Source organism: Cydia splendana, chromosome 20 (assembly GCF_910591565.1).
Source record: "Cydia splendana chromosome 20, ilCydSple1.2, whole genome shotgun sequence".
Taxonomy (NCBI): domain Eukaryota; kingdom Metazoa; phylum Arthropoda; class Insecta; order Lepidoptera; family Tortricidae; genus Cydia; species Cydia splendana.
In genome coordinates, this window is record NC_085979.1 from 6,347,704 (window position 1) to 6,368,055 (window position 20,352).

The following is a 20,352-nucleotide window of genomic DNA, read 5'->3' on the forward strand; positions in this document are numbered from 1 at the left end:
GTACTTGGTGAAATAGGGCCCTGGTCAGTACACTGTTCATGGGCCCACAATTGACAATTATCACATTGCACCCATGTTTCATTGGATCTGCTTATGCTATAAGGCTCACCACAGACTAGGCAATAGTATTCTTCTACAGAATCCTCCTTGTCCTTGCATATTTCCTTTCCTTTTCCGGTCCCTTTCCCCTTGTCTTTTCCCTTCCCTTTTGTTTTTTCCGTCTCATGTTTTTCCTTGCTTTTTATATATTGCTTGCTTGCTTATTATTTTTGGTTTCTCCTAATGCTTTTTTAATATTTTTGGTAACGTTGTTAACGGGTCGTTTGTACCGCGGTGTCAATTGTAACGGTACAATTGTCCCCGGCTCACATGGTACTATTGCCCCCGAGTACCCAAAATTACATAAAGTACTTATATGTATTTCAATTCCTTTAGCTAACTCATCCCCATACTGTGCCACAAAACAAACTTTGATAACTAACTAATCAATCATAATCAAATACCAATCTAACTCTAGGATTATTTAGTTTTGAATAATATTTCTCGTAAATACTTACTTTGATCACTCGAAAACAAAAATGGTCTCTTAGCACCTCCGTTCCGCGTCGTAGCGAGCGGCCGACTGGTGAGCGGGTCCAGACAAGTATTGGGCTTTATCGTGTATAGTCATATTCATATTTCGTTGTAATTGTGAAGATAATAACGATGGTACTATTGCCCCGTGGTACTATTGCCCCCGGTCTGCCCTACTATCCGGAATCCGGCCGGATATTAAAGAGGGACGGATACCGGATAGTAACCGAATGTCCGGAGCATCTCTAGTTTACACACACGTTTATGACAGTGACGGAATTGTTTGCACACAAGATTTTGATTGTTTCCCTTAATGAAAATCATCAGGCATTCCATTAAGCGCCCAAATTTGAAAACGCACACATGTGAGATTATCATGTTTTGCGAATATGATCTTTAGCGACGGAAGGGTCAAATTGTCCTACATGCGAATACCATTTATGACGCAAGGCAACCAACGTCTCTGGAAAATCGGAGATTCGTCTATACTCTGTATCTTTAGGTATTTAAATAAAAGCAAACAAAATCTACCCTCAAATGGCTCCTTAAGCCAGTTGAGGGTAGATGAAAACATTACACGATCAAATAATGTAGGTTAAAGTCAGGTCGTTCAGTTACAGATCCAGGCGATTTTGTAATTGGTCGGTTAAAAAATTAATTTTATAACTACCCGAAAATGTACCAATTGTTTGTTTACTTTAATTTAATACCTAAAGATACAGACTATGTTTCCTTCTTTCACTCGAACTTCGATTTTCAATGTTCCACGCGAACGTCATATGACGTCACTGACGTCCTATGACGCGACTTACGCGTTGAAAGATAGTAGCGAATCACTCAATAGGTGGCTAAACGTCATTTATGACGCCAACGTCACATAACGTCAATGCCGTCAAATGACGTCACTGACGTCACACGACGTCGCTCACGCGTTGAAAGATGGCAGCGGCAATCAATTGGTCCTAGGTTTGAGCTCCTCATAGCACGCTCGGAGGTAGATGAAGTTCTTCTTGGCTGGGTTGAAGTGCTCGTGGCCCTGCAACACGAGAACGGTCAAGGATATAGCTATAGGGGGCAGCACAGGAGCCGTCAAATTTTTGGCGCGAGGCGTAAATCAATCTAATGGCAGGCGTGGCTCACTCCGCGATTTTGTCGCTTTGCTACAGGTAGCTAAAAGTACATCCGTTCCACACCAACTTTGGTGGTTAGCCATAAGCCGCGCGTGGCGCTGTCGCCACCTAGCGGCCATATCTGTCCTGATCGTAACAGACGCGTTTTGTTAGAGAGTGAGTCTTCTGTTTCTGTACCTAGTTACTATTATTTATTCTGTGCTATAGGGGGCAGCACAGGATCCGTCAGATTTTTGGGGCCTATCTAATCTAATACCTTTAAACGAGCAATAAAATTCTTGTTTATATATATATTTCGGGGATCTCTGAAACGGCTCTAACGATGTCGATGAAATTTGCTATATCGTCAGGTGGCAAGCAAAAGTCACTAACACCATTGAAATTATTGGACAATAAACCGTGTTACAAGTGTAATAAGGTGCATTGTTACTTTAATTTTTTGATAGTACTTAGTGACTTTGGCTTATCACCCGACGATATGGAGGTTTTCGGGGGCGATAAATCGATCTAGCTACGTCTTATTTCTGGGAAAACGCGCATTTTTGAGTTTTTATATGTTTTCCGAGGAAAGGTCGGTCTCCCAGATATTAATTACTATAAGAGTTACTATTTATTTATTTTATTGATTGATTCAAAAATTTAAATCAGGCAACAAGGCCCATATTACAAATACCTTACAGATTAACATACATATGTATAAGTGTATGTCAGTGTTTTTTAACCTGTGGTCCGCGGACCCCTGAGTATATGTACGGGGGTCCGCCGCAGTCTCACCTATTCTCACCGGTCTGAAATGTATTGCTGTTTTTTTTTTATTAAGGGGTCCTTGGACTTGTGCTTGATTTCCTAGGGGTCCGTGGATGGAAAAAGGTTAAGAACCGCTGATGTGTATTTGAAGTACATACCTTGGACCAGTCGTAGCCGACGGCGTACGCGAATATCTGCCCGTTGTGGTTGAAAGCGGCGCGCGTTAGCGGTTGCTCAAGCAGCTCCGACGACTTCAGCTTCGTGCGCGCGTCCTACAACATATATTCATATTAATTGTGGCTTTCCTTCTCAGAAGGGTCCTTCAAGTGCAATAAGGTCTTTTTTATCTGAAATCCCTACATAAATTCTGATAGAAAGGTCCTCATTGTACATGAAACATAAGGACCCTTCTCTGATGGAAAGCCACAATGTGCCCAGTCAGGTAACTCCTATTAGAATATCACTGATTTAGGTGAGCTTTGAGCAAATCATTTGGAGTACAAGTTAAACATGAAAAGAAATACAGTCAAGCGCGTGACGGGCCACGCATATACCTATATCAATAGTAGATTGTTAACCAAGAGATGAAAGGCACTCATTTCTGCCGAAGTAGTTTGGCGCTCGAACGCAGTGAGAGCGCCAATAGTCCGAGGCTGAAAATTGCCTTTCACCCGAGTTAATACCTTGTCCCAGAAGGAGAAGGATCCATCGGAGCCCACGGTCGCCAGGGTGCCGTGCACGTGGTGGAAGGCGATGTCGTTCACTGCGTACATGTCCCGGGGACATGGTTCATATATGTATATTCATTGTATAGTATACCTTGTTCCAGAAGGAGAAGGATCCATCGGAGCCCACGGTCGCCAGGGTGCCGTGCACGGGGTGGAACGCGATGTCGTTCACTGCGTACATGTCCCGGGGACATGGTTCATATATGTATATTCATTGTATAGTATACCTTGTCCCAGAAGAAGGATCCATCGGAGCCCACGGTCGCCAGGGTGCCGTGCACGGGGTGGAACGCGATGTCGTTCACTGCGTACATGTCCCGGGGACATGGTTTATATATGTATATTCATTGTATAGTATACCTTGTCCCAGAAGAAGGATCCATCGGAGCCCACGGTCGCCAGGGTGCCGAGCACGGGGTGGAAGGCGATGTCGTTCACTGCATACATGTCACGGGGACATGGTACATATATGTATATTCATTGTATAGTATACCTTGTCCCAGAAGGAGAAGGATCCATCGAAGCCCACGGTCGCCAGGGTGCCGTGCACGGGGTGGAAGGCGATGTCGTTCACTGCGTACATGTCCCGGGGACATGGTTCATATATGTATATTCATTGTATAGTATACCTTGTCCCAGAAGGAGAAGGATCCATCGGAGCCCACGGTCGCCAGGGTGCCGTGCACGGGGTGGAAGGCGATGTCGTTCACTGCTTACATGTCCCGGGGACATGGTTCATATATGTATAATCATTGTATAGTATACCTTGTCCCAGAAGGAGAAGGATCCATCGGAGCCCACGGTCGCAAGGGTGCCGTGCACGGGGTGGAACGCGATGTCGTTCACTGCGTAGATGTCCTGGGGAAATAATACGCCGAATAGGATAAGTTAATTAACAGTTTTTTATGTAAGATATAAGTTAACAACAATGACAAAAGTAATTTTCAGTTTCGCCAGGGGTGCGAAAGTCCTGACTTCGGCCAAACTCGGCTCCGCTCGGCTCAGCATAGGGTTGACACAACTTGATGTCCCTTTGCGTGCACGACCACAGATAAGATAATGGCTTGAATTTTGACAACCCTAAATAGCCGAAAGGAAGCTATAAGTTAGAAAAGGATATCATGATTCGACCCTGAATCGCTGCCAAACTTCGGTTTTGTAGGAAGTGTCCTTTCTGTACGGTAGTACTATTACTTATTCTGTGCCCAGACACAATGTAGTAATTACAGTATAAAATTTGACTGTCATACCTTTTTGTTGACTTTCATAACTAAATACCTGATATCCACCAGTGGTCCCCGCTGACCTATGACATTTGAACGTGAAGTTATCCTTCGGGTTGGTCGGGTTGACATACTGTATGGCCACCCGGCCCTCCACTGAACCCAGTGCGAAACCAGCTGGTTGCTTGGTCTTCTTGTCCTAAAGGAAAGTAAATTAATATATTACACTGTATTCAAATTATACTGTATTCTTACAAATAAAGAATTATGAAATACGAATAAAGTTTCAGTCGAAAATTTAATATATTTTATTTTTTTTTTATTGCCAACTGCATTTTACGTCAAATGTGAGTCTCCACGGGAAAAAGTGCCTTATGACGGCTGGCGCTTACGTCGCATAGCACCGCAATAGTATTGGAGCGACGTTAATAATAGCGTAAGCGCCAACCGCCATAAGGTACCTTTACCCGTGGGACGTCACAAATTTCTATGAAAATATGACGGTTATTACGGCACGCCCGTACTTTGCCACACCAAAGTCGATACAGAGTTAGTTTGGTCCAGCTATACAAAGTATTGGATTTGTCAAAACTAATATGAACTCAGACTTGAGGGGTTGACTATTACCGAAGCGTTTTTCTATCCACCCTCTGGCTCCATCATATTTTCTTTCTATCATCAGATCAGCATGCCACTTCAGCTGTCAAACGCGGGGCACGATTTTTTCTTCCAATTGTGAACATTACTCTCAACTGAATCAAAAGCCCTGTCGGAACTCGGAACTATAAAATATCCTATATATAATTGTTCCTATAATATTTATCTATTCATACAGATTCCTCGATTTTTGCAGGATCCTGACTCGATGACAATGGGACCAACTAGAAAGCACACCCTTTCAAACAAAAAATAATAAACCGGACAAGTGCGAGTCGGACGCGCCCACCTAGGGTTCCATACTTTTTAGTATTTGTTGTTATAGTGGCAACATAAATACATCATCTGTTACTATCACGGTTCATGAGATACATCCTGATGACAGACAGACAGACGTACAGTGGAGTCTTTGTAAAAGGGTCCCGTTTTTACCTTTTGGGTATGGAACCCTATTTTGCCCGCGACTGCGCCTGCGTGGAATTAGTACCAGCAGATAGAGTAAGTACAGCGCCTGGATAAAATGTAATAGCAATTCGAGCATAATATGCTTAATTGTTTACACCAATTAACAAGCACTTCATTAATTTTCTCACTTCCACCTTTCCACTCCCCTTTTTCACCCTCTTTAGGGATGACTTCTGACATTAAACTATCCGATGGATTTACCTTGAAGATGGCGATGCAGCGATGCTGGTGCTTCAACGGGGACTCGATCCTCTTGAACTCGGCCGGCTTGCCCTCCAGCGTGTACAGGCAGATGCCGCGGTCCGCCGTGCCCACCACCGCCATCGGGTAGTCCTGACAACACAATCAATAATAATCATACATCGGGCTTTTTGGTGCTGCTGTTCGATAAAATACGCTCCTTGGCCCTCAGGCCATAGAGAAAGAAATACATAGAGTACTCACTCCATACATCAGTTTTAGTACCAAAACGACTATTATTTTCTTAGTCGACATCTAGCATCGAATAGCGGAATTATCAGTACTGCTACTTGACAATAGATGTTTCGACGACCGAAAAGTCTAATGCTCAACAATTTTCAGCTAATATTATAACCGGATTAACTTATAATATTATAAAAGAATTCTAGTATCAAGTAGCGCTACTGATATAATTCCGTTTCTCGATGCTAGATGTCGACTGCGAAAATAATAGTCGTTTTTGTATCAAAACTGATGTATGGAGTGAGTACTCTATTCTTACTATATTTCTCTATGCTCAGGCGTAACACCCGTCTGGAGAGAGTACCTACTCTCTATTACCCTCTCTACATTCCACAGGGTTAAGTTAATCTGTTAGTAATAACAAATTGTTTGTTAAATGTGCTAAAATCAGCCGAAGACGAAAAGCAGAGAAAATATTCCCATTCCTGTTGACAGCGTCTATGCAGATGCACCCCAAATGTCCTCCTTTATCAAACATATGGCAGAAACTATATCACAACGGTGGAGCCGCTCACTAAGCACCATACTGGGCTGGCTGAGATGCAGGATCAGTATCGCCCTTATACGCGCCACCAGCATGTGCATCCGAGGCACACGCCACCGCTTTAAGTCCACTGCCCCTGAAACCCCTTCTCTACTCTATATTTTTCAAAGTATATTTATTTAATTATGAATAAAGTTGTATATTATAATTGTTTGTTAAATGACTCACCACATCGGCACAGTAACACCTTTCGGATAGATTCATACTCATGATTGGTTGAGAGCTGCGGGTGTCCCAAAACTGGAATGGATTTTCATATAAAATTATTAAAAACTTGAATTATACTAAGAGTAATGTTACGAGTGATTCCATTGATTAAATGAAAATTAAAACCTTTGTACAACTTCCATGCATGTTCTAACAAGTTGGTGACGCCATTTCTTGTAAATTCAGCAAAAAATTGGGGTTGTCATTGAAAAATGGCAGTAAATAAATAACAGTAACTACCCTTAGAAATTGTTATAGTATTATAGGAAAATAACTTCTATCTTTGATGTGAAGTAACTACAAGTTAAATTCTTAGAGCAACACCAAACCAACAACATAGGGTGATATTCCATCTGTCCGATATCTTTGTCCAATGCGTATTGCGTCTCACAATTTTGCTCAATGAGAGAGTGAGACGCAATGACATGACATTGGACAGGTGGAATACCACCCTAACCAACTATAAGCCAAAAGCAAAGTTCCCAACAGTTCCAACTATGGTCGAAAATTAAATCAAATATCTTCGTTCAGGTTCTGAATGTCGTACCTAATGCCAAGGCAAAAGATTGTTATAAATGGAAGAAATTATTTTTATAAAGGTTTTTAACTTGTATACCATTGTTGTACGATCATCTGCAATATAATATCTTACACAATATAGGCCGCAAAAATATCTGACACGATCTTATTTGTAGAGCGATAAGAGCGTGTCACATATTTTTGCGGCCTTCGAAAAGTAACATATCATTGCAGGTGACTGTACAATTGGATTATAGCTAGGTGGTTTTAAGATACTAGAAAACCACCTTTGACTATAATTCGTTATTTTTAGCATTAGAAATAAGGTAAGTAAACAATCTTGAATTCTTGACGTGTCTTTTCATTGAAAAACACTTTTGAAAAATAAGTCACGCCAAATATGTAACAATTATGAATCATATACGATTGTTTACATTCTTTTGCTTTCATAAGTAATAGTTACTGATTTTAAAAAAGCGTTTATCAATTAAAAGACACGTCAAGATCGCGTAGTCTTTTTCTAATGCAAAAAAAAAACGAACTAGAACCATCCGAAAACGTTAGTGAAAAATCTGATGTAGTGAGCTTACCTTCAATGTTTTATCCCAGGAGGCGGTCATGAGACAGGTGTAGTTGGGCGCCTTGACCCAGTGGCATGTCTTCACCGGCGCATCGTGGGCTGCTACCTGAATGGTTTGATTGGCCGCTAGATCCCAGCATTTAACACTTTTGTCCGTTGAGGCCATGAACACTTTAGATCCATCCTGCAAAAAACAGCAAAATATTTTATCCTAGAATTTGGTTGTTTTTAGGGTTCCGTACCTAAAGGGTAAAAACAAGACCCTATTACTAAGACTCAACTGTTCATCTGTCAGTCACCACTCACCAGGCTGTATCTCAGGAACCGTGATGGATAGACAGTTAACACTTTCACAGATGACGTATTTCTGTTGCCGCTATAACAAATACTAAAAAGTACGGAACCGTCCGTCTGTCTGTCACTACTCACCAGGCTGTATATCACAGGAATCGTGATGGCTAGACAGTTGAAATTTTCACAGATGCCTCTCGTACAACAAACGTGATTTTATGCCATTTTTTGCGCACTTGGCCGGTTTTTGTTAACCCGATCACTCGCGCCTTGCACCCGCGCCAGCTAAAGTATGCCCTGAGAATCAGTGTCTTACTTACATCATGCCAGGCTACATCCAGAATGGGCCCGTCCATGCCTTGTGCAGCTTTGGGCACTGTTTTCCCGGACGCCTCCACTTCCCAACATCTCACCTGAGGGATAACAAGATGTTACGCCACTGGCCTTGGGAATACACATTCAAAGAAAAGGACCGCGCTACACCACCGTCAGTAAGATTCAGATACAGATATAAACAATGCCATAACAGTTGAAGATTGCATAGGGTTGAACGCTACTCTATATTCTTAGATTTGACCATAAACGCATGGGCAGAGTGGCATTCATATTAAGATTACTTTTGGCATTGAAAAAATTTTAAAACATTACAACAATGTGAAGTGCAGTTTTACAGCATAAAAAAGTTTCTAATAATGCCATTGAGAATCATATATATTCATGAAATATTAACTGATTTAGTAGGGTTGCAAGGGAAAAGGTGCATTAAAACGGAATAATATTTCAAAAGCCGGGTCCTCACAGAGCGAGCATACGCGCGAGGCAATTTCGGGCCGCATCGGCCGAGGCACGTCTACACTGGCCGTTTTGTGCTCGAGGAAATTGCCTCGCGCGTATCCTGACTCTGTGTGGACCCGGCTAATAGCTACAAGCCTAACCAACATTACGTACCCGACAGTCCCATGAGCCGGCTATAAGGAATGTTTGCGGCACGGAAGGCGGGGAAAACTCGAGGGCCGAAACGGTGTCGTCGGGCGGCGATGCGACCTCCAGATCCTTGTTAGGGTTGCCCCCGGCTGCTGTCATTTGGTTGAACATCTTACTGCACTAAACTGAAGGATAGAAATCGAAGATTTAAGAACGAAGGCGCAGTACTTTCACAGACGATGATTAACCTGTAGCTGTAGTGCATTCAATAGATTATGTACAAATACGTATTAAATACATTATTTAAAGAAAAAGAACACGATTTAAATAACTGTAAAGCGATTTCTCCAATGTTTTGTTTAAATAACAGTCACAAACCGTTTTTTTTTAGAGGTTATGTTATTATCCTATCCACTTGACTTTTTTTAATGTGTCAAGACTAAATTTAGGTTTTGGAAATATCTTTAAAGAGCCTTATGAAATATAATACCTGTTTTATTCCGAAACTAGTAGCATATTTTTATTAATAATATTATAAAAATAAAATATCACACAAAATATCAATATTTTTACGATTTATACATAAAAAATCATTTTGGAGTGTATATTTTTCATTTTATCGCGTTAAAAAATATTGCTCAAACATACTTAGGAAAGGATCTCCATACACTGTAAATATTATTGTGCAATATATTAAATGCAAAATGCGCTGGCAATACACCCAATATTGATAGCCTGATGGGTATTTAAGGAGAAAAATGACATTTGTAATTTGTCATATGGTCATAACTCACGTATCCGTCAAAGATAAAATTAAATCAACGCTTTACTTTATGTTATTGTATGGTTAATGTTATTTTTTATGCAAATCCTATGTTTTTACAAAAAAATCCTCTTAATAGTAATATTTGCAGCCGCACGTCCATATTTGACAATATTTCCGCCAACGTCAACTACGTACGCTAGAACGATAACTTAGCTTTCGCAATGGGTAGCACGGACTATGTGGCAATAAAAGACCTTAAACCAGGCATGAAGAACATCAACGCAGTCTTCATAGTGCTGGAAGTCGGTGGGCCGACTTTAACCAAAGAAGCCAGAGAGGTCAGGACGCTAAGGGTAGCGGACGCAGGCGCCGCAGTTAACCTCTCCGTGTGGGACGAACCGGGCGCCCTACTTATGCCTGGAGACATCGTGCGGCTCACGAGAGGCTACGCGGCCTTGTGGAGAGGCGCTTTGACTCTGTACGCTGGTAAATCAGGAGATATACAGAAAGTAGGCGAGTTCTGTATGTTGTTTAATGAACAAGTGAACATGAGTGAGCCACAACCTACCCCGCCCCCGCCCCCCATGTCAACCACCCCTCCGGCAGCCGCTCCGGCCCAGCGCGCCACCCCGCCAGCCGTCAACAACAACAGCAACAACAGCAAACCGTTTCAATCGGACAACAAAATGGGAGGACACAAAACATATGTCAGAGGACGGGGACATCAGAGAAACAACAACCGGAGGTAGCGGTTCAGTGATATTCAGGACTTTCGTAAAAATATTTTGCGATATGCTGTTTGTATTTTATTTATATTGGTGTGTATATGTTAGTTGATACCTAGAACAAAAATTATTGGTTTTAATATTAAGTTAAAGTTTAAGGGAAATATGTATAATTGCTCATACCACCACTTGCTACTTTTAAACAAAATGTAAAATAATTGCACTGTAAATAATTTTTTGTTATTTTGATAAATACTTTAATTCCCAACTGTATATATATTTCCTCAAAACAATCTCAACCAACCCAAATTCAATGTGGTCGTGTTTTTCTGTCAAGGACTGTCAGTTCCATCGGCTAACATTTGACTGCATCATCACATTCATCACATCTGCTCCGTATTGATAATAAACATAAACATAATTTAAAAAAAAAAAACACGTATTTCATGGTTACATTCATATATACGACCCCCGGTGCTCTGGCTATGGTAGCGGTCAGGGCATTAGCGGGGTCAGGGGTGCTAAGAATCTCCGGCAAAGATCCGGCTACCCGCCCCGACGACGACTGGCCCTGGTAACACACAACATACGCACTATGAGGACTGACGAAAAGATCTGCGAGCTGGAAGAGGAACTGAGCAGGTTACACTGGGACATTGTAGGGTTATGCGAAGTCCGTAGAGAGGGGGAGGACACGACAACCCTGAAGTCTGGTAACTTGCTCTACCACCGGGAGGGCGACCAACAGTCCCAAGGTGGTGTCGGGTTTCTCGTTCACAAGTCCCTCGTAAACAACATAATAACCATCGACAGTGTGTCGAGCAGGGTGGTATACCTAATACTCAGAATATCCAAAAGATATTCGCTGAAGGTCATTCAGGTATACGCACCGACCTCGTCACACTCCGATGATGAAGTAGAAGCTATGTATGAGGACGTAAGTAGGGCCATACATACTTCTAAAACCTACTTTACTGTTGTTATGGGGGACTTCAACGCAAAGTTGGGCAAGAGAAGCGGGGATGAGTTGAGAGTGGGGCAATTTGGGTATGGGCAACGGAACCCTAGGGGTCAGAGGCTGGCCGACTTTCTGGAGAGAGAGGAACTCTTCATGATGAACTCTTTCTTCCAGAAGCCGCCTCACAGGAAATGGACCTGGATGAGTCCTGACGGTTCCACGAGAAACGAGATAGACTTCATCATGACCGACAAGAAACGGATATTCAGTGATGTCTCTGTGATCAACAGGGTAAAGACCGGTAGTGATCACCGAATCGTAAGAGGCACACTGAATATCAATATTAAACTTGAAAGGTCCAGCCTGATGAAGTCTACGCTCCGACCTACTCGAGCCTATGTTCAAAACCCCGAAAGCTTTCAACTCGAGCTCTCTAACCGCTTTGCTTGCCTAGAGAACTTGGCTTCAGTGGACGAAATCAACGACGGGCTAGTGGAAACTGTCCACACAGTAGGGTCTAAGTTTTTTAGATCCCGCCGTAAAGATAGACCTCAGAAATTGACCGATACTTATTGAGATATTGGGAAAATAAAAAATATCTACTTTTCCCCCCCTTTTTTTGTTTATAACTTTTGATATTTTTTGTGTGCTAATACACGCTACGAATACATTTTTCTAGGCATCATAACGAATCTAATGAGATATAACACGTATTTTTAGGAGTAATATATTTGTATTTTTCGCCGTTTTTTGTTTCTCGAGTACCTAGTCTAGTTTGAAGACGCTCAATAATTTATGTCCGTCGATATAACGCCTGAGATGCAGCCTCCATTTGCCGTGACAGTCTGAAGATGGATCACTGCACTTACTGTCTGACGGTACACATTACTTGTCTACGTACATAAATGTCTGTGTTTAAAGGATTTTAGCAAATGTTTTAGTGCAGATTTTTATTTACTTGACGATTTTTTTTATTTGGTGAATAGTTAGTGTAATGTGGCAAATGTCCACTTTCCGTGTTTAACAGTAACCTTTTGGTTTACTGCGACATAAACGCATATTGCTTGTATCAGCGACTATATCTACGTGTATAAAAGGTTAGGCATTATGAAATAAAGGATATTACTATACAAGACTACACGCGTGGTATTACTCACCTACATTACTCCCCCGTTCCTGCCCGGCCACCAAGTAATCCACACCTCTTTTGCATAACAACTACGGTTGATTGATGATGATGTTGATGATGATGATGAGGTATATTTTCCTATTCTGTACTAAGTTAGCGCGATTTCGCCGTGTGTACTAAAAAACTCTTCCACGAAAATTTACGACAACGTATGGTATTTTATTACTCAAAGGAAAATTACATACATACATTTTTTTGTACAAAATTGGGATTTCGTATTTATTCCGCCCAGAATAAGGGGCGCAAAACCAATGAAAAAAAATACCGGCAAATTATTTCAGGTCCATGTGGGAAAGAACGGCATATAAAATTTTTGGTTGGGAAGACCGTCATACGTATAGTCTTTCGATTTGTAGCTGGCCCCGAACGGCTAATCCTTTGTCCATTGTTGTATTGTACACTGTTGGCGCTCTCCGATAACGCGCCTTTGTTACGCATCTCGATGACACATTTTAGACTGGTTCTGTAGAGTTCGACTCGCCGGCACTCAGTGGCCGTAGAGGGACCACACAGCCCCGCAAAATATTTTTACATTAGTTCATTTTGAATCTTATTGCAACTTCCATGGGAGTTGTAATTCAACAACCGGTTAAAGTGACCGAACAATTTTTTATACAGGTGGTAGCACGAGCGGTTTTACTTAACAATAGACATAGGATTAGCCGCTCGGGGCCAGCTACAAATCGAAAGACTATACGTTTTGTTACGTACGTCGCTCAAACACCGTCAGAAAGGAAGAACTTTGCCCCTTCTTTACTACCGTTCTTCTGTAAGTGGTGTATATGTTTAAACGCAAGAGTTAGAAGCGACAAAAGAGCTCATCGACGGTCTTACCTCCTCGGACGGACTTATCTACATTGATCTTTATTCTTTGTTCTTCATAATGACATTTTTATTGTAAATTATTTGCATTATAACAAGGTTGTATTTTGTAGGTCTTTTTCTCTGTCATACTTATAGTAGGCTATTCAGAAAAAAAATTAAATATCCCACAAAAGTAAGTAAGTAGAATTAAACTTTGTATCAAAGACATAAGTCATAAATTTCAATACCAAAGTTTGAAGTAAGGATCTTTTTCGCTAAAACTACTTCCTAATATGAATGACCAGTGGTGTAAGCTTCAGTTAGCTAGCTCTAAGCAACCAAAGATCAGGCTGCAGTTGAAAAACTAATAAAGATAAAGTTAACCTGATAATTTTCCCGCCGTCTCCATGCTTGTTTTGGTTGGATATTGACTGGTCAGCTGCCTGTTAGCTATAATTTTCGAGAAAATCACCAGGACAGAGGTGAAAATTTAAATGTATGAAAACTTGCAACTTTGAATGCATTTTTTATCGAACCTACTGCACTCTAAAATGAACTCAAAATCAGTGCATCGACTCAATTTTTGCAAGCTTTCTAATGGTACCTACCTCACACGATTCTTACAATTGAAAATAAAATTCAGCCTACCCTTCTAACCCTCTAAATTTCCCTCTAAAATCAGAAATAAGCAGTTTTGACTTATTCACAGTGTTAGTGATGGTACTTGCCATAACTATTCCAAATTTTAGGTACCTACATCAAACGGTCTTTGAGACAAACGCATGTAACCGATTTGCAAAACCGAAGTGATCCCATAAGAGCACCGTGAACAAAGTTTTGTACAGTGCTCTAAAAATGCTAGGTTCACGGATATAGATCATTATTTTTCCTAATGAATATTACCTATATACCACTGAACTCAGTATTTAACTATATTATGTTATAAATAGTGGGGTGAGTAAGTGCAGAATTGTATGGGGCAGAATGCACGTTTGTCTCAGGCGACGCCGCTTGGCACGATTTTTCCGTAGGTAAACACTACAATTTTTTTTTATTACGATACGACATACAATTTACTTTCCTAAAATACGAAAATGATATATAACTTGCCCTAGTTGCTAAGAGCAGGCAGAAATATAGCACTAATGTGACCTGGGGAGTCAACTCTTCCCTCCTCCTCATTTAGTCATTTACTCGTGGCTATCGGGCTAAATCAGCATTGTTTTATCTTAGGAACAATCGTGCCAAACGGCATCGCCTGAGAGAACAGTGCATACATAAATACTGCACTTACTCCACTATAAAATTTAATACATGCATCGACATCATCATCATCATGTGCATCATGTAGTGTAACAGGGTTACTGGAATCTCTGCTTGATGACAAAATCTATATATACTTGTATCAACTTTTCCAGTTGTCTCATAATACGCTTTTCCAAAATAGCGACCTTTGTAAAAAGGAAAAGTCGCAAGGAGCGGCATATTCGGTATTGAATAGTTTGAGAAGTTATACTCTCCCTGAAAAAGAAAACACAAAATTAATGTTTTATCAAAATGTTATTTTATGTCCAAGTTGCTTTCGTAAAAACTATTGCCTACGTCAAATCATGGGATTAGTTGTCAAGCGGACCCCAGGCTTCCATGAGCCGTGGCAAAATGCCGGGATAACGCGAGGAAGAAGAAGAGTTATTTTATGTCCAAGAACGAATAAAGTTTTAGATGAAGTAGGAGACAACGTGAATAGACAAAGTAAGGAATAGCAACATTAAACATAGGACTATATAGTTCACAGTTCAGAATACTTACAACTAGGACGATAAGAAAACAAAAATGAAAATGGGCAGGCCACATGGTTAGAGGAAAAGACAGAGTAAATTGGTCACGATTATGGTACCTAAGGGATGGAAAAAGGAAGAGAGGCAGACCATAGAGAAGTGGGATGACCAAATAAAACAGGTCGCGGAAATAACTTGGGGTAGAATAGCCATAGAAAGCCCAGAATAGACCAGATTGGAGGTGGCCTTTGCCACCCGGCCAAAGGTCACACAAAAATGTGAAAAAATATTCTATGAATAAAAAAGAAAAATAAATATATTCATAATATTAATAATCATTTTAAAATATTAAATCTTCCGTCCCACTAAAGACTAAATAGGAGAAAACAGACTTCTAATACAGACCATTAAGGACAGAAGAAGCAATAATGTTGGGGCACCTAATACCATACACGACGACCTTCCCAGCCGAGATTTGTATCTATAGATCAGGTCTAAGAGTATAGATTAATGTAGTGTCTTTTCAGAAGCTAAGGAAAATAGCAGAAGAGGGATGAATGGCGGTTACTCCAATGATATGAGCTAGGCTGGTACCTGGGTATTGCAACAGTGATTTACTAAAATCTTGTGGAATGAAAGCTTACCTTTGGAAAAGGACAAGATGAGGCATTAACATATTTCTTGTAGAATTGCTGAAACATATGATATTTGGTATCATAAAAAACATCACAGAGCTTAAGACGGCCTTCGATCATGCCGCGACGGTACTCATTGCTCAAAAACTCGTACAGATGTACTTCCACCTGTAATCATAAAGTTAGTCAAATTGTAATTAGGGTATGGACAGTCGACGTCACAGATATGTTTACATTTTTTGCCTTATTACAAAGGAGTAAGGTGCAAAAGTGTAAACATATTTTTGACGTCGACTGGACATGTCATGCGCCGGGACAACGACCACCCAGTTAAAATCGCACTAAGCATTGACATAGGCAAAAAACCTAAAGGACGCCTAAAGATGCCTAGAGAAAGCAGGAGGAGGAGGAGGAGGAACGAGGAGGAGGAGGGTGCGGGAGGAGGCAGGAAGGTGGAACGAATAGGAAGGAGGAGGATTGAGGAGGAGGAGGGAAGGCGAGGAGGAATTAGGAGGAGGACGGAGAAGGAGGTAGGGAGGAAGGAGGAGGAGGGGGAGGAAGGAAAGCAACCTGGTGGAGAAACCTTCAAAGACTGTCAGAGAAAATTCCAGCTGACCCGTGTGACAGAGCCGAATGGCGGAAAAATATTCCGAGGGCCGACCCCAAATGAAATGGGGAAAAGGCACGGAGAAAAAAGAAGAAGAGCATACATTCTAAGTCCAGTCCCATCCGCTGTCCGTCTGTCTATCACCAGGCTTTATCTCATGAACCGTGATAGCTAGGCAGTTGAAATCTTCACAGATTATATATTTCTGTTGCCGCTATAACAACAACTAAACAGAATATAATAAATATTTAAGTGGGGCTCCCATACAAGAAACGTGATTTTTTTGCGTAGGTGGTACGGAACCCTCCGTGCCAGAGTCCGACTCGCACTTGGCCGGTTTTTAAATTATGCGTCATCGAATAAGGCTCTCAGCTCACGGGTCGTAACGTAAGAGACGCGTAAGCGTAACGTAATGCGCGTGTAGAACGAGAGCGTTACGAGCACGAACAAGACAAGTATAAACAAGTCCGCACATGACACGCAAGCGTAGTCAACTAAGCAAACCTTAAACCTCATGGCTGAACGACGCTCGCTACAGTTGCAGTCTCCCGATGACGCGGAGTCATATAGGCAGCTCAATAGACGTATATCTAAGTCCTTGCGACATGATCTGCGTCTCTTTAATACTAACCGTATTAAAGAGACTATTGAGCGAAACCAAGGCTCCAAAGTGTTCGCAAAGGACAAGTCTATTGGGCAAAGCCAGCTGACAAAGCTGAAACGGGAAGATGGCAGCATAGCGTCGAGCAAAGCGGAGGTTTTAGGTGAGATTGAGAGGTTCTATGGACAGTTATACACTTCGATCGCAAAGCCCGTTGACAGCTTGGTAGGAGATCCAAGAGCCAAGCTGTCCCGACATTATACCGAAGATATCCCGGACATCAGTCTGTACGAGATTAGGATGGCCCTGAAGCAGCTTAAGAACAACAAGGCGCCGGGCAAAGACGGAATCACTTCAGAGCTTCTGAGAGCGGGTGGAACACCGGTACTTAAAGTCCTCCAGAAGCTCTTTAATTCCGTCTTGTCCGAGGGCATAACGCCTGAAACATGGAATAGAGGCGAGGTGGTGCTGTTCTTCAAAAAAGGTGATAACAACCTATTGAAGAACTACAGACCCATCACGCTTCTGAGCCATGTCTATAAGCTGTTTTCAAGGGTCATCACGAACCGTCTCGAACACAGACTTGATGACTTCCAGCCTCCCGAACAAGCCGGTTTCCGAAAAGGCTATAGTACCATAGACCACATCCATACGCTGCGGCAAGTTATACAGAAGACCGAAGAGTATAACTTGCCATTATGCTTAGCGTTTGTGGACTATGAGAAAGCCTTCGATTCGGTGGAAACATGGGCGGTGCTTGAGTCTCTTCAGCGATGCCATATTGACTATCGGTACATCGAAGTGTTGAAGTGTTTGTATAGTAACGCCACCATGTCGGTCCGAGTACAGGAGCAGAGCACGAGGGCGATTCCATTGCGAAGAGGCGTAAGGCAGGGAGACGTTATCTCTCCGAAACTGTTTACTGCCGTAATGGAAGACGCCTTCAAGCTCCTGGAATGGGAAGGACTTGGCATCAACATCAACGGCGAATACATCACTCACCTTCGGTTTGCCGACGATATCGTAGTCATGGCAAAGTCGATGGAGGAACTCAGCATGATGCTCGATGACCTCAACCGAGTTTCACAACGGGTGGGCTTGAAAATGAACATGGACAAGACGAAACTTATGTCAAATGCCAATGTTGTGCCCATCCCAGTCTCTGTTGGGAACTCGGTACTCGAAGTTGTTGACTCGTACATCTACCTAGGACAAGTAGTCCAATTAGGTAGGTCCAACTTCGAGAAAGAGGTCAACCGCCGAATCCAACTCGGTTGGGCAGCGTTCGGGAAACTACGTAATGTCTTTTCGTCCGACATACCTCAGTGCCTCAAGACGAAAGTCTTTAATCAATGTGTGTTACCAGTGATGACTTACGGCTCCGAAACGTGGTCTTTCACTATCGGCCTCATCTCAAAACTTAAAGTCGCTCAACGAGCTATGGAGAGGGCTATGCTCGGAGTTTCTCTACGTGATCGAATCAGAAATGAGGAGATCCGTAGACGAACTAAAGTCACCGACATAGCCCACCGGATTAGCAAGCTGAAGTGGCAATGGGCAGGCCACATTGCACGCAGAGAAGATGGCCGATGGGGTCGAAAAGTGCTCGAGTGGAGACCACGGACTAGCAAGCGCAGCGTAGGACGTCCACCCACAAGATGGACAGACGATCTTGTTAAGGTCGCCGGAAGACGCTGGATGCGGGTCGCTTCCAACCGGCACGTATGGAGGTCCAAGGGGGAGGCCTATGTTCAGCAGTGGACGTCTTATGGCTGAGATGATGATGATGATGATTCATATAAAACAAAGATTTAAAAATAGTGATAGTTTGCATGTGCTTGAACTAGGATTTCCTGTGTTTCAGGCAAATCAGGCATGAAATATGGGAAACATTGTTCAAGCAAATTAATTTTCACTTACAAAAAACACATTATAATTTATTAACTTAATACTATATTACATTTATTGTAATAATGAAATCGCTATGCCTACAAAGCCAGATTTCTGTACATGAAAACAGGACCCTTTAACCAAATTTCCATGATGACCGCATGAGGCGGCTTGTTTGCTACGTAAATTACCGACCTACATAAAAAAACTATTATAGGAATTCCTGATTGGCCTTTTTTTTGACTATGGATCCCTAATAAAGTAAAAGTAACTTAACACTTTATGTTGATCAAAGATGTTTAGACAAGCGACATTTAACATAATCATGTTAATAGGAAGAACAAGCTACATTTAAAGTTCCTTATTTCATTTTAGGATATAACATTTTATTACATACCTAACTTTATATGATTCGGTATTTTTTTATGGCTTTGGCATACAAATAAACTATCCATACTGATCCATACTAATATTATAAATGCGAAAGTAAGTCTGTCTGTCTGTCTGTTACCTCTTCACGCTTAAACCGCTGAACCAATTTAGTTGAAATTTGGCATAGAAATTTTGAGTCACGGGGGACATAGGATAGTTTTTATGTCGAGATCATCCCTAAAGAGAGTGAAAAGGGGGGATGGAATTGAGAAAGTTAACAATAAACGATCTTATCTTATCTTAATGATTTGCCTGATCACCGATTCAAACTTATGCCCAAATTGAATGATTGCTATTACACTTTATTCAGGCGTTATGCTTACACTAGCGCTGTTACTGATTCCACAAGCTAGTGTAATAATAAAACAGGCTTCTACGGCTCTATAGACATGCTGAGATTGCCGAGGCGTCAGAGCGTGGCGAGAAGGTAAGTACGTATGTCACACTAAGTTCATAAGGGTGGTATTCCATCTGTCCAATATCTGGGCCAGTGTCATTGCGTCTCTCTCTCATTGAGCAAAATGTGGGACAAAATACACATTGGACAGGCGGAATACCACCCTTAGCCATGTATGTGTACATGTTGATGTTAGGCAATACAGTGAGAAGCAAAGCGACGCGCGCTAGGCCCCCAACTACCAAGGGTGATACATATACTAATTGCACCGCGTGGGTTATCAAAATCGCTGCACACTTTTCTTGGTCTGAGTCTAGATCTTTTTGATAAAAAATTGATAGTTTAGGCACAGAATAAATAATAGTACTAGGTACAGAAGATTCACTCTCTAATAACAAGACGCATCTAACAGCATATTGAAAAATCAGAACTAGCCGTTAGCTTGCGAATTTAGTGATGTTTAGTGTTAATTATGACTGGCCTATGTTGTCGAAAGATG

The 20,352-nt window shown here is 41.7% G+C and overlaps 2 protein-coding genes across 3 annotated transcripts; one reads left to right on the plus strand and one right to left on the minus strand.

Moving 5' to 3' along the window:
• Positions 1–1,019: 1,019 nt before the first annotated feature.
• Positions 1,020–9,300, minus strand: LOC134800787 (protein Rae1). Of its 2 annotated transcripts, XM_063773339.1 has the most exons (9): positions 9,096–9,300; positions 8,468–8,560; positions 7,867–8,040; positions 6,719–6,790; positions 5,725–5,856; positions 4,457–4,600; positions 3,944–4,036; positions 2,609–2,722; positions 1,020–1,609 (listed from the first exon to the last, which is right to left on the minus strand). In XM_063773339.1, exons 1-9 carry the CDS (start codon positions 9,240–9,242, stop codon positions 1,526–1,528), a joined length of 1,053 nt encoding a protein of 350 aa, XP_063629409.1. In that variant the 5' UTR covers positions 9,243–9,300; the 3' UTR covers positions 1,020–1,525. The 2 variants fall into 2 exon arrangements, 1 of the variants encoding a protein (XP_063629409.1); XR_010145562.1 differs by lacking the exon at positions 1,020–1,609 and having other exon boundaries at positions 2,632–2,722; positions 3,808–4,036; positions 9,096–9,299.
• A 620-nt stretch (positions 9,301–9,920) lies between these two features.
• LOC134800910 (SOSS complex subunit B homolog) lies at positions 9,921–10,712 on the plus strand. Its single transcript, XM_063773442.1, has one exon. It carries the CDS (start codon positions 10,059–10,061, stop codon positions 10,584–10,586), a length of 528 nt encoding a protein of 175 aa, XP_063629512.1. The 5' UTR covers positions 9,921–10,058; the 3' UTR covers positions 10,587–10,712.
• Positions 10,713–20,352: the final 9,640 nt, after the last annotated feature.

What these genes read in the sequence shown, in the direction of transcription:
- LOC134800787 (XM_063773339.1), bottom strand. Translation starts at nt 9,242, where the DNA reads ATGTTCAACCAAATGACAGCAGCCGGGGGCAACCCTAACAAGGATCTG. An exon ending in GCTGCATCGCCATCTTCAAG is followed by an intron (nt 4,601 to 5,724) that starts GTAAATCCATCG and finishes ACTTTCCTTTAG; the next exon opens with GACAAGAAGACCAAGCAACC. An exon ending in GGACCACTGGTGGATATCAG is followed by an intron (nt 4,037 to 4,456) that starts GTATTTAGTTAT and finishes TTATTTCCCCAG; the next exon opens with GACATCTACGCAGTGAACGA.
- LOC134800910 (XM_063773442.1), top strand. Translation starts at nt 10,059, where the DNA reads ATGGGTAGCACGGACTATGTGGCAATAAAAGACCTTAAACCAGGCATG.